Genomic DNA, 14,571 nt, shown 5'->3' on the forward strand with positions numbered 1-14,571 from the left:
AAACTGTCAGTTTACGCCGACACGTGTTTTAATGTTTTCAACTTCCGAGCAGCATGAAATGACAACAGCAACACCCTCATTAAAACATGAATGCAGTGATTTCTTGTTTAGTTCAAACTAAACTTCAAAATAAAAGCATTGCAGCGTTAACCTTGATTCTACCACAGTAACTAACAAAATGCACTCATTAAAAGTATATATTTTTTTATTTTTAGCCACCAGAAGGCGTATTGTAATTGTTGTCAAGACTTACAATGAAATGACTTCAGCAGCTCTGTTAGATAAGAGTTGCGCTATAAAGACGATATACGATATCAATTATATAAATTTGGCCAACGATAGGGTTTTTAAAGGCCTACTGAAATGAATTTTTTTTATTTAAACGGGGATAGCAGATCTATTCTATGTGTCATACTTGATCATTTCGCGATATTGCCATATTTTTGCTGAAAGGATTTAGTATAGAACAACGACGATAAAGATTGCAACTTTTGGTATCTGATAAAAAAAAGGCTTGCCCCTACCGGAAGTAGCGTGACGTAGTCAGTTGAACATATACGCAAAGTTCCCTATTGTTTACAATGATGGCCGCATGAAGTGAGAGAGATTCGGACCGAGAAAGCGACAATTTCCCCATTAATTTGAGCGAGGATGAAAGATTTGTGGATGAGTAAAGTGCAAGTGAAGGACTAGTGGGGAGTTGAAGCTATTCAGATAGGGAAGATGCTGTAAGAGCCGGGGGTGACCTGATATTCAGCTGGGAATGACTACAACAGTAAATAAACACAAGACATATATATACTCTATTAGCCACAACACAACCAGGCTTATATTTAATATGCCACAAATTAATCCTGCATAAAAACACCTGCGTGTTTGTTATGCTAGCTCCTAGCTCCTCTGCTAGCTCCTAGCTCCATAGAACACGCCAATACAATTCAAACACCTGATCAACACACACCATCACTCAGCCCAAAAGACCGTTTCCTTAACCCAAGGTTCATAAAGCTTATATATTTTTAAAAAGTTACGTACGTGACGCGCACATACGGTCAAGTTATCGAATGTTTAGCAGCCAAGGCTGCATACTCACGGTACCTGATATTCAGCTGGGAATGACTACAACAGTAAATAAACACAAGACATATATATACTCTATTAGCCACAACACAACCAGGCTTATATTTAATATGCCACAAATTAATCCTGCATAATAACACCTGCGTGTTTGTTATGCTAGCTCCTAGCTCCTCTGCTAGCTCCTAGCTCCATAGAACACGCCAATACAATTCAAACACCTGATCAACACACACAATCACTCAGCCCAAAAGACCGTTCACCTAACCCAAGGTTCATAAAGCTTATATATTTTTAAAAAGTTACGTACGTGACGCGCACGTAGGTACGGTATGTGTTATGCTAGCTCCTCTGCTAGCTCCTAGCTCCATAGAACACGCCAATACAATTCAAACACATGATCAACACACACAATCACTCAGCCCAAAAGACCGTTCACCTAATCCAAGGTTCATAAAGCTTATATATTTTTAAAAAGTTACGTACGTGACGCGCACGTAGGTACGGTACGTGTTATGCTAGCTCCTCTGCTAGCTCCTAGCTCCATAGAACACGCCAATACAATTCAAACACATGATCAACACACACAATCACTCAGCCCAAAAGACCGTTCACCTAACCCAAGGTTCATAAAGCTTATATATTTTAAAAAAGTTACGTACATACGCAAAAAAAAGCCAAAGCTGCATACTCACAGTAGCACGTCTGCGTCTTTGTCATCCAAATCAAAGTAATCCTGGTAAGAGTCTGTGTTGTCCCAGTTCTCTACAGGCGTCTGTGTATCCAAATCAAAAGTCCTCCTGGTTAGAGTCTCTGTTATCCGAGTTCTTCCATCTTGACTGCATCTTTCGGGAATGTAAACAAAGAAGCGCCGGCTGTGTACTGTTGTGGCTGACTACGTTCGAAAAATACGTCCATTTCGCACCGACAACTTTCTTCTTTGCTTGCTTGGCTTCCTTCTCCATAATGCAATGAACATGATTGAAACAGATTCACGAACACAGATGTCCAGAATACTGTGGAATTATGAAATGAAAACAGAGCTTTTTCGTATCGACTTCAATGTGGAAGGCATACCCGTGTTCGCCGGGCTACGTCACGCGCATACGTCATCCTCAGAGGCGTTTCGAACCGGAAGTTTAGCGGCAAATTTAAAATGTCACTTTATAAGTTAACCCGGCCGTATTGGCATGTGTTATAATGTTAAGATTTCATCATTGATATATAAACTATCAGACTGCGTGGTCGGTAGTAGTGGCTTTCAGTAGGCCTTTAATACTGTTGTTATATTCTAATAATGCAGTATAATGACACATTCTAGCTATGTCTGCAAATTTGTCAGCAACAAGCGAACAAACAAGTCTTCAACGCAATGTAGAATTCTAGCTCGTGGCTAACTTTCGTCCACGGTGCAAGGCCACTTCTTAATCAGCAACCCTTGCCTCCATGGCGGCAAATAAACTACGTTTCTTACAATTACCATCCTTGGTGGACAAATAGTAGCTTAACATGCTACATTACACACCATAAGACGATAGGCTAGACTCTAGAATGTAAACAAAGGTGGGTGGATCAATACAAATATCAACAGTAACAATAACAAGTACAATATCATTATTTGTTCAATACTACTGTGGTTAGATCGATATTTTTTATTATCAAAGAAATAAGTCCCTGGGCACAGGAGGACTTTTAAGGGCAAAAACCAAAGGATTTAAATCAGAACCATTAGTAGGAAATCATTTGGATATTTAATTGATATTGTTACACCACCATCCTGTGTTTTTGTTTATTACTGTGATCTAAATTGCATTAATTAATTTTTTCATTCAATAATATTGAAAAATCTTAAGTAACAGTAAGAGCATTGATGTGGCCCATACTGCCCCTGTAACTACTTAGGATTGGATCGATATTCAAATTTGTAGTATTTTCCAAAACTAGTGTAAAGTGTTCATACAACAAAATAATAAGAGTTTATTACATCTGAACAGAAATTTAGAACCATGTTACAACATAAAGCAACCTATGACAGTAAATTAACAGTAGATTCATAAAAGTTTTGACAAAATAATGCAACCACAAATGACACAATATGTTACCGCTTATGTCAGCAGCTAAATTAGGAGCTTTTGTAACCCATTTTGAAATTATATTGTTATCATTTACATACCAAATAATATATCTTGATATATATCGTTATCGCAGCAGTCTGCAATATTTTTTACAATATAGATTTAGGCTATATCGCTCATCCATAGACAAGAGTATATCAGATTCCGATCTAACAAAGGTCTTAACTCATTCTCTTTCTATGCCACATCAATGTTTAATGCGCTCCCAACAGGTATAAAAGAAAGGGCATCTCTATCCTCCTTCAAAACCGCAATAAAAGTACACCTTCAGGCAACTTCAACCCTAAACTTTTATGTTCACCTTAGCTTTCAGCTAAATCTTTTAATCTTTTAACTTTTAACGTCTGCACTGTTTTTATTTTTATTGTCTGCATTTTAATTTTGCTTTTATTTTCTTTCATTTCACTTTGTTGTCTGTGAAGCACTTTGAGTCTGCCTTGTGTATGAAAAGCGCTATACAAATAAAGTTGCCTTGCCTTGCCTTGCCTAAACTAACACCCTCCCCGGATTGTTAACAATCAAATGTAGATACTTTTTCTTATGCCTTCTGATCTCTCTCTATCTCTATCTCTCTCTCTCTATGTCCACTACTTGCTGTACATATCCTACCAAATCAGACCTACACTGTTTCATTATCCATTTCTCTGTTCTCAATTGTTGATGACTGATGATAACAACCAAACCTAAGCCCCCCCCTCCACACTCCGTATTGTAAATAATGTAAATAATTCAATGTATATACCCTGATGATTATCTTGTGTGATGACTGTATTATGATGCTAGTATATATCTGTATCATGAATCAATTTAAGTGGACCCTGACTTAAACAAGTTGAAAAACTTATTCGGGTGTTACCATTTAGTGGTCAATTGTACGGAATATGTACTTCACTGTGCAACCTACTAATAAAAGTCTCAATCAATCAATTTATGGAAACTGAAAAATTGAAATCTGCACAAATGGAGGAAAATGACAGCAACCATCTGATGGAGGTTGAAAAATCCTTTATTATCTATCACCTGTTATTAGGGGTGTAACGGTACACAAAAAGTTTGGTTCGGAACGTACCTCGGCTTAGAGGTCACGATTCGGTTAATTTTCGGTACAGTAGGAAAACAACAAAATATACATTTTTTGGTTATTTATTTACCAAATTTGTAAACAATGGCTTTATCCTTTTAACATGGGATCGATATTCAAATTTGTAGTATTTTCCAAAACTAGTGTAAAGTGTTCAAACAACAAAATAATAAGAGTTTATTACATCTGAACAGAAATTTAGAACCATGTTACAACATAAAGCAACCTATGACAGTAAATTAACAGTAGATTCATAAAAGTTTTGACAAAATAATGCAACCACAAATGACACAATATGTTACCGCTTATGTCAGCAGCTAAATTAGGAGCTTTTGTAACCCATTTTGAAATTATATTGTTATCATTTACATACCAAATAATATATCTTGATATATATCGTTATCGCAGCAGTCTGCAATATTTTTTACAATATAGATTTAGGCTATATCGCTCATCCATAGACAAGAGTATATCAGATTCCGATCTAACAAAGGTCTTAACTCATTCTCTTTCTATGCCACATCAATGTGGAATGCGCTCCCAACAGGTATAAAAGAAAGGGCATCTCTATCCTCCTTCAAAACCGCAATAAAAGTACACCTTCAGGCAACTTCAACCCTAAACTAACACCCTCCCCGGATTGTTAACAATCAAATGTAGATACTTTTTCTTATGCCTTCTGATCTCTCTCTATCTCTATCTCTCTCTCTCTATGTCCACTACTTGCTGTACATATCCTACCAAATCAGACCTACACTGTTTCAATATCCATTTCTCTGTTCTCAATTGTTGATGACTGATGATAACAACCAAACCTAAGCCCCCCCCTCCACACTCCGGATTGTAAATAATGTAAATAATTCAATGTATATACCCTGATGATTATCTTGTGTGATGACTGTATTGTGATGCTAGTATATATCTGTATCATGAATCAATTTAAGTGGACCCCGACTTAAACAAGTTGAAAAACTTATTTGGGTGTTACCATTTAGTGGTCAATTGTACGGAATATGTACTTCACTGTGCAACCTACTAATAAAAGTCTCAATCAATCAATCAATTTATGGAAACTGAAAAATTTAAATCTGCACAAATGGAGGAAAATGACAGCAACCATCTGATGGAGGTTGAAAAATCCTTTATTATCTATCACCTGTTATTAGGGGTGTAACGGTAGACAAAAAGTTTGGTTCGGTACGTACCTCGGCTCAGAGGTCACGATTCGGTTAATTTTCGGTACAGTAAGAAAACAACAAAATACAAATTTTTTGGTTATTTATTTACCAAATTTGTAAACAATGGCTTTATCCTTTTAACATTGGGAACACTATAATAATTCTGCCCACGTTAATCAACATTAAACTGCCTCAAGTTGTTGCTCAGATTAAATAAAATCACAAAACTTTTCTTCTACATATAAAAAGTGCAACATTAAACAGTTTCAAGTCAACTCATCATGCTTAATTTATTACAGCATTTGGGAAGCCTGTAGTTGTTATTATGTAAATGTTATATTTTTATCAACATGTGATAGCAGGGATCCTGCCATTCAAAACTAGGCTGCTCCATTACTAATGATTAATGTAACTATAGCTAAAAAAATAGTACAATAGCAATAGGAGAGACTATTCATCCCTGAACACCATGGAGTTCATGTAGGCTTTATGATGCAGTTACATTATTATATCAACTATCAGAGACAGAAACTCTTCATTTAACATAATTTCCTTTTTTGCTGCTTCAACACAGCTCAATCAACACAGAAAAAGGTAAAGTGAAATAACAGACAGACAGGGCTTTGCTGTCCGTAACACACACGCACACACACACACACCGCAAAATGAGCTAACATTACGCTAAAAGCGAATTAGCCTTCACCTCAAGCCAGGACTGCGAGCGAGCTGAAGCTGCTGCCGTTTATGTTTCTAGAACGTCAACGGGCTCATAGTAATGTTACTAGTAGTTGACTGGGAGGTGTTTATTATAATTTGGGGAGAGTCCGCAGCCTGATGCTTACCTGCTAAATGCTAAGCACTGACTACATGCGCTCTGAATACGCACTGCTGATTGGCTGTTACCGCTCTGTTTGTAACCAATCAGATGGTTGTGTGGGTGGGACAATGCTGGGTGCTGTGTAGAGTACTGACAGACAGGCAGAAGGAAGCGGAGCAGCTTGTTAAGACTTTAGCTTAGGCGGCTACTTTATATGTTCGTGTGGAAACTCGTTCGGTACACCTCCGAACCGAACCGAACCCCCCGTACCGAAACGGTTCAATACAAATACACGTACCGTTACACCCCTACCTGTTATGTTTGTGTCCAAAGTCACAAGTAAATTTGCAATCAGTGGTAGTCATGGCAGCCAATTTGACCTAAACAGGTTTTACTGTACATTAAATACGAAGAGTAACACAGAAGTGCAAAAACACTTCCACTCTGGCTCTGTACGTTTCAATATACTGTGTAATTGATTAACGTGGACCCCGACTTAAACAAGTTGAAAAACTTTTTCGGGTGTTACCATTTAGTGGTCAATTGTACGGAATATGTACTGTACTGTGCAATCTACTAATAAAAGTTTCAATCAATCAATCAAAAGTGTAACACCCAGAATTAAATTATTAGACACCAGTTTTCAAAGATGACTTGCAACCGAACAATATATACTGTATGTTCATGAAAACCCTAACATTTCCCTCCAGGAGGGTTGAGTCAGCGCCTGCCCAGTGCCAGCGCCTTCGGGAAGATCTTCACCACCTTGCCGCTGGGTGACCCACTCTACCAAATGCTGGAGCTCAAACTGGTCATATATGTGGATTTCCCCTCTCACATGAAGCCCGGCGTGCTGGTGACTTGCGCCGACGACATTGAGCTCTACAGTATCGCAAATGACGAAAGGCTTGTGTTCGACAAACCCGGCTTCACTGCTTTAGCCCACCCCTCGCCGCTGTATGTTGGCACTACCCACGGCGTGTTCGTCTTGGAGCCGCCTGAGGACTCAGCTTTTCGAGAAATGGAAACGAAAATCTGCTTGCGCTTTCTTCACAAACCGAGCATTGACAAGATGCGAGAAAGCAATGCTGTTTGTAAGAAGAAAAGCGATTGTTTTCCAATATGTGAGCCAGAGTTTGTCTACACAGACAGCACCTATTACATGGACTTTGATACTTCTCAATGTCTCCTTAATGTGCTCAAAGAGCTAGGACCTTTAGAGTGTGAGATTGACGCATACAGCGATTTTCTCCAAGCGTTAGGCCAGCAAGCCACGATGGAACACACCTGCAACACAGCCAACGTCACCAAACCTGATAGTAGCCTGGTGGAAGTCCGCCAAAAGATTTTCCATCTTCTCAGAGGGACTCCGTTGAACGTAATTGTTCTCAACAATTCAAAGTTTTATCACATCGGAACCACGTCCGAGTACCTCTCTCATCTCACCGATGTTGATGGCCTGAGGAGTATGCTGAACCTCCAGTCGTGGAATTTGAGTGTGCTCTCTAATAAAAACATAAATGAGGATTCCTGTGTGTTAGCCAGCCTCCTCCTTTCCAGTTGCTCTGTGGGAGCTGGGTCCGTGGTGGAGTACTCCAGACTGGAAGAGGGGGTGTCTGTAGGCAAGGGCACACTGGTCAGCCGATGCTGGGTCAGTCCAGGCTTGTCAGTGCCCGACGGAGTCTCTATACATACACTGTGTGTGACCCTGCAGAACAGAAGCGGCTTTGTAACAGTCGCTTTTGGAGTCGACGACAACCTAAAGTCCGGCGTAGAAGCTGCTGCATCTATGGAAGGACTGACCCTGTGCGGGGTGACTCTGGGCGCCTGCACATCCAGCTGGGGGCTGGGAGACCAAGTCTTGAAGTTCTCCGGTGACACGTCCCGCTGTAGTTTGTGGAACGCCTGTTTGTTTCCAGTTTGCCCTGATGCACAGAGCTCGTTCTCTGTGTCTCTCAAGATGCTGCAGGCCGTCCTGGGCGGATCTGCTTTGGAGTTACAAGACAGGAAGTTGATATCACTGCAAGAGGCCCTACAGTGTCAGAATCTGCAGGAGATGCAGAACTTCACAGAGAGACTTGTGTATGACATTGCACAGAGAAGGCTTCCCGCTAAGGAATGAGGAGAGTGACGGTTTTTCTTCAGACTCAAATTAGGATTTTGGTAAGATTACATCCGTAACAACTGTTTTATGAATATATATTTTTTAAATCAACCTCTTATCTTGTTTGTTCAGTTCTTCAACTGTTAACGTGCAACACATTTTTTCACTGCAGATGGAAGTTGGTCAACCCAAAAACAATCAAATGCAACTATTCTTCTCTACTATTTCAATATTCCAAGACTTTGTGACAAATAAATAGATAATAAATTATGAGATATTTTTTGTTGTTGTTTTGCTCGTTAATGACTTTGTTCAGGAGAAAAAAAGAATGGATAGCCTGATTGTCCTGACAAAGAGAAACACCTTGATGGTGGAATGGTTAAAATCGAATGACAAATGTGAGAGAAGTAGTCGAAAGAAAAAAGGATAATAACAGTGGTGTTTAAAAATGGAAATTCCTGGAAAACCTAGAAATTTTTTAATCAGAAAACATTGGTTTTAATGTCCAGGCTGAGTGGAGTGTGTGGATGGTTTGAATCCGTTGAGAAATGTGGGAATCGTGGAAGTTTGAAAAATGGCCCGTTCATTTTCAATGGGTAAAATGTCCAGCAAAACCTGGAATTCTCGGTATTCTGGGATATTTGGGAACATGAAATGTTTGCCAGGGTGTCTTACTTTTGACCGAGCCGAACATTTTGATATTCAAACTGTTTTGATCGGATGAAAATATGCACAATATTTAATAGAAATCAGACCTATTTTGGGCTAGCAGATACAAAATATTAAGGATGTAAATCTTCCCAGAACTCAAGATTCATTTTGATTCCAATTTTCATGGTGAAAATTCAATTCAGATACAATTCTCGATTCAAATGGTTCTCGATTCTAGTAAACCGGTTCTCGCAATCTATTAATTTGTATGTAAATTATAATAAAACCTTTTCAAAACTGGTTAGAGCTTACAAAAGCTCCTCTTTTCTCCTGATATATATGCGCACTGAGTAAAAGCAAAGATGGCCTCAAAACAACTTAAAATGTTAGAGGTGCTCAAAAATATAAATTCTCATCCAAATCGTGATTCCAATTAATCCGATTCTGAATTGATTCATAATTTTCAAGAATCGATTTGGTATAAATCAAGAATTGTGTTTAATTGAGAATGAATTCTGAATCGAATTGTTACCCCAAGAGTCGGGAACGACTCTTGAGTTGTAAGATTCCCATTCCTAATGTGTGTCTGTAAATGTCATTTATTTTCTCCTTTTTTGTCATTTTTATGTCAAAATATTTTGTTGTCTAAATGTTTTTTTTTAAACAAAGTAAGTGTAAAATCTTTGATAAATAATGATGATAAATAAACTGTGTAATGCAAACATCAAACAATTTTTTTTTTTATATTAGAAAATCATGTGGATTTTTTTTTAATTTGTGGAACTTTATGGTGGGACCTAAGCCCATACATATAATTTGTTATTTAAAAAAATGTATAGTCCAAATGTAACATGATATGGATTCCTGAATAACAGTAGGGTCTCATTCCCCCAAAAGGACAAGATGAGTCAGACCCTCCTCCCCAAAGTGTGTCCTCCGTCCTTCTGAACTCTGTCCCCCCACAACACCAGGTGTACCTTTGCTCTCACACACACACACTTACCAGCGACAGTGGGAGATCAGTTGTCGGGGTTGTTCGTTGGCCATTATTATTTTTAGCCCACAGCCTTGATCCTCTCTTTATCTGGACGAGTGCAATTGTGGCCGAGTGAGAGATTGTATGACTGCCTGTTCACCAACGACAACACTGCACATATCATCAGTCACGGACCTTATCGATGGGGAATTACAAATCAAGACCATCACAGACGTGTACAGGTACTGTTACAGCTTTTGTTTGTGAGTTATAGCTTTAGTGTGTGAGGCTCAGTTGTTTTTAATGGTTTGAGCCTAAACTTTTGAATCGTGACTAGTAGACCATTTGTGTTTGCTGCTAAAGATGAATGGAAGAAGAAGGTGAGTGAGTCGTATTCAGTGATCCTGGAGAAGCTGGAAGATGACCTCCAGCTTAAAGACAGTGAACTTGTGGACCTCAAACTAGCATTCAGGTGAGCCAACATGAAACTTGCCTGCATCTTGTCTGGGTGGTTTGGGCTTTCCGTTGATTTTCTTTGTGGCTTAGCTCCGATGAGGCGTTTCAGAAAGTGAACTTGAACTACCGAACGGAGAAGGGCCTGTCCTTGCTGCATCTCTGCTGCGTATGCGAAGGTATGTGTGGCCACCACGCACTATTAATAACTTGTCAACAATACACAATCAGACTGAAAGACCAGATTGATACTGAACGACAAGAATTGTTTTTTGTATTGGTTGAGAGTTTGTGACCACAGGTATTTTGACAGCAATCATTTTAAACAGTATTGTCTTAACACACCACTACAACAGATTTGAAAGTTCAGAAGGGACATGTTGTACAAAATATTCCCAGCGCTTCACTTTTTCTACATTTTGTTAGGTTGCAGCCGTATTCCATAATGGAATAAATTCATTGTTGTCCTCAAAATTGTACATACACCATAATGACAATGTGAAAAGTTGTTTTTTTTAGTTGCAAATGTATTAAAAATAAAATAAATTAAAAAACACATAAGTACATACTTTGTTGATGTACCTGTCATGATCGGCTTAGCGGTTGTAGGACCCCAATGCAGAGCATAAAAATAATAACAAAAAGAGCCCTCAAAAAAGGAGTGAGTATGAAATAACTAAGGATGCACACTTAAAGTGTGAGGAACAGAAATAGCACACTTGAGGTGTAAAAAAGTAACAACACAAGACTGAGCCACAGGGAACGAGAAGCGTGTGTGGAGCCAAAGCAGCGGAGATGTACATGACTGAAAGGTGAACCATCTGGAAATCTACTGGCGCCGAGTGAAAACTGGAGTCAGGAGGAAATTAGTATCAGGTGTGCACAGGTGGCCACGCTTCGTGACCCAGAAACAAGGCAGGGCTGCCAGGTCATGACAGCACCTTTGGCAGCAATTACAGCCTTAAGTCTTTTTGAATATGATGCCGCAATCTTGGCACACCTATCTTTGGGCAGTTTCGCCCATTCCTCTTTGCAGCACCTCTCAAGCTCCATCAGATCGGATGGGAAGTGTTGGTTTTCATCTAGGATGCCTCTGTACATTGCTGCATTCATCTTAGTCTAGTTGAGGAGGTGACCAAGAACCTGATGGTCACTCTGTCAGAGCAACATAATTTCCTCTGTGGAGAGAGGAGAACCTTTCAGAAGGACAACCATCTCTGCGGCAATCCACTAATCAGGTCTATATCAGGTCGAGTGGTCAGATGGAAGCCATTTCTTAGTGAAAAGTTTCCAAGATGCACCTGAGAGACTCTCAGACCATGAAAAACAAAATCCCCTGTCTGATAAGACACAGATTGAACTTTTGGGAATGAATTCTAAGCATCATGTTTGGAGGAAACTAGTCACCACTCATAACCAGACCAATACTATCTTTAGAATGAAGCATGGTGGTGGCAGCATCATGCTGTGGGGATGGTTTTCAGCAGCAGAAATTGGGAGACTAGTCAGGATAGAGGGAAAGATGAATGCAGCAATGTACAGACACATCCTGGGTGAAAACCAACGCTTCCCATCCAATCTGATGGAGCTTGAGAGGTGCTGCAAAGAGGAATAGGAGAAACTGCCCAAAGATAGGTGTGCCAAGCTTGTGGCATTGTATTCTAAAAGACTTGAGGCTGTAATTGCTACCAAAATTGCATCAACGAAGTATTGAGCAAAGGCTGTGAATAATTATGTATGTGTGATTTTTACATTTTTAAATTTTAATTCAATTTGCAAAATTTAAAAAAAAAACTTTTCACATTGTCATTATTGGGGTATTGTGTGTAGAATCTTGAAAACAACAATGTTGTTATTCTATTTTGGAATAAGGCTGTAACATAGAAACATGTGGGAAAAGTACATACTTATTCATTACACGCATTAGCCCGAAAGTGAAACAGTGGTACCTTAACTCAGTGGTTCTCAACCTTTTTTCAGTGATGTACCCCCTGTGAACATTTTTTAAATTCAAGTACCCCCTAATCAGAGCAAAGCATTTTTGGTTGAAAAAAATCAATCAATCAATCAATGTTTATTTATATAGCCCTAAATCACAAGTGTCTCAAAGGGCTGTACAAGCCACAACGACATCCTCGGTACAGAGCCCACATACGGGCAAGGAAAAACTCACCCCAGTGGGACGTCGGTGAATGACTATGAGAAACCTTGGAGAGGACCGCATATGTGGGTAACCCCCCCCCTCTAGGGGAGACCGAAAGCAATGGATGTCGAGTGGGTCTGACATAACATTGTGAAAGTCCAGTCCACAGTGGATCCAACACATCAGCGGGAGTCCAGTCCACAGCGGGGCCAACAGGAAACCATCCCGAGCGGAGACGGGTCAGCAGCGCAGAGATGTCCCCAACCGATGCACAGGCTAGTGGTCCACCCGGGGTCCCGACTCTGGACAGCCAGCACTTCATCCATGGCCACCGGACCTATGCAACTCCCCCTCGCAAGGGACAGGGGAGAAGAGGAGAGAAGAAAAGAAACGGCAGATCAACTGGTCTAAAAAAAGGGGGGTCTATTTAAAGGCTAGATTATACAAATGAGTTTTAAGATGGGACTTAAATGCTTCTACTGAGGTAGCATCTCTAACTGTTACCGGGAGGGCATTCCAGAGTACTGGAGCCCGAATCGAAAACGCTCTATAGCCCGCAGACTTTTTTTTGGCTCTGGGAATCACTAATAAGCCGGAGTTCTTTGAACGCAGATTTCTTGTCGGGACATATGGTACAATACAATCGGCGAGATAGGCTGGAGCTAAACCGTGTAGTATTTTATACGTAAGTAGTAAAACCTTAAAGTCACATCTTAAGTGCACAGGAAGCCAGTGCAGGTGAGCCAGTATAGGCGTAATATGATCAAACTTTCTTGTTTTTGAGATAAAGAAGTAAAATACAGCACTATGTCATCAGTTTCTGATTTATGAAATTGTATAACAGTGCAAAATATTGCTCATTTGTAGTGGCCTTTCTTGAACTATTTGGAAAAAAAGATATAAAAATAACTAAAAACTTGTTGAAAAATAAACAAGTGATTCAATTATTAATAAAGATTTCTACACATAGAAGTAATCATCAACTTAAAGTGCCCTCTTTGGGGATTGTAATAGAGATCCATCTGGATTCATGAATTTAATTCTAAACATTTCTTCACAAAAAAAGAAATCTTTAACATCAATATTTATGGAACATGTCCACAAAAAATCTAGCTGTCAACACTGAATATTGCATTGTTGCATTTCTTTTCACAGTTCTTTTTGACAGACATTTTAAAAAAATCTCACGTACCCCTTGGCATACCTTCAAGTACCCCCAGGGGTACGCGTACCCCCATTTGAGAACCACTGCCTTAACTTACCATGAATTGATTTACGTGGACCCCGACTTAAACAAGTTGAAAAACGTATTCGGGTGTTACCATTTAGTGGTCAATTGTACGGAATATGTACTGTACTGTGCAATCTACTAATAAAAGTTTCAATCAATCAATCAATCGAGTGCCTCAACAAAGAGTATTTTGAGATAAGAGCTGTGTCTCGACTAATCATTATGCTTTAGTGAAGTGAAGTGAATTATATTTATACAGCATTTTACATAGTGAAACCTATTATCTACATCTTTAAGCTAAATTCAAACCAGGGTTGGCGGCACCGGGAACATGTGGGTAATGTGTCTTGCCAAAAGACACAACGGCATTGACAAGGATGACAGAAGCAGGGATCAAACCTGGAACCCTCAAGTTACTGGCACGACCGCTCTACCAACTGAGGCACGCCGCCTCAAGCAGAAATTTGAGTAACAAGCATCCACGCCATTAATTTCCGCAGCAAATGTCACAGTGAACCCTGTAATATCCAACCAAACCATCTGGTTTTGCTCTCTCGCATTAGCTCATAGCTAAAGTTTAACATCATTTTGTTTTTCCAAGCAGGGGAAGGAAGAAATTGAGTGTAAAGGACAGTGCTGAGAAGAAGTGGGTGATATTCACTGAATTAAAACAAATTAATCATCAAAAACATAACAGAGTGTGTAACCAACTTGGCTGAGCAGTT

At 39.5% G+C, this 14,571-nt stretch overlaps 2 protein-coding genes across 4 annotated transcripts in view; both read left to right on the forward strand.

The window, feature by feature from the left end:
- The window catches only part of fpgt (fucose-1-phosphate guanylyltransferase), a 15,435-nt gene extending 5,349 nt beyond the window's left edge, over positions 1 to 10,086 (forward strand). Inside the window, exons 5-6 of one of the 3 annotated variants that reach the window (XM_062038749.1) lie at positions 6,999 to 8,451; positions 9,941 to 10,086. In XM_062038749.1, the coding sequence (XP_061894733.1) occupies positions 6,999 to 8,410 (1,412 nt within the window). In that variant the 3' untranslated portion in view covers positions 8,411 to 8,451; positions 9,941 to 10,086. Of the gene's footprint in view, positions 1 to 6,998; positions 9,849 to 9,940 lie in introns of those variants that run through there. The other 2 variants (XM_062038748.1, XM_062038747.1) reach the window with 2 other exon arrangements.
- A 27-nt stretch (positions 10,087 to 10,113) lies between these two features.
- tnni3k (TNNI3 interacting kinase) overlaps positions 10,114 to 14,571 on the forward strand; it is a 31,869-nt gene continuing 27,411 nt past the window's right edge. The window contains exons 1-3 of the mRNA XM_062038746.1: positions 10,114 to 10,261; positions 10,383 to 10,491; positions 10,566 to 10,651. Of these exons, the coding sequence (XP_061894730.1) occupies positions 10,222 to 10,261; positions 10,383 to 10,491; positions 10,566 to 10,651 (235 nt within the window). The 5' untranslated portion in view covers positions 10,114 to 10,221. The remainder of the gene's footprint in view (positions 10,262 to 10,382; positions 10,492 to 10,565; positions 10,652 to 14,571) is intronic.

Source organism: Entelurus aequoreus, linkage group LG27, assembly GCF_033978785.1.
Source record: "Entelurus aequoreus isolate RoL-2023_Sb linkage group LG27, RoL_Eaeq_v1.1, whole genome shotgun sequence".
NCBI lineage: Eukaryota > Metazoa > Chordata > Actinopteri > Syngnathiformes > Syngnathidae > Entelurus > Entelurus aequoreus.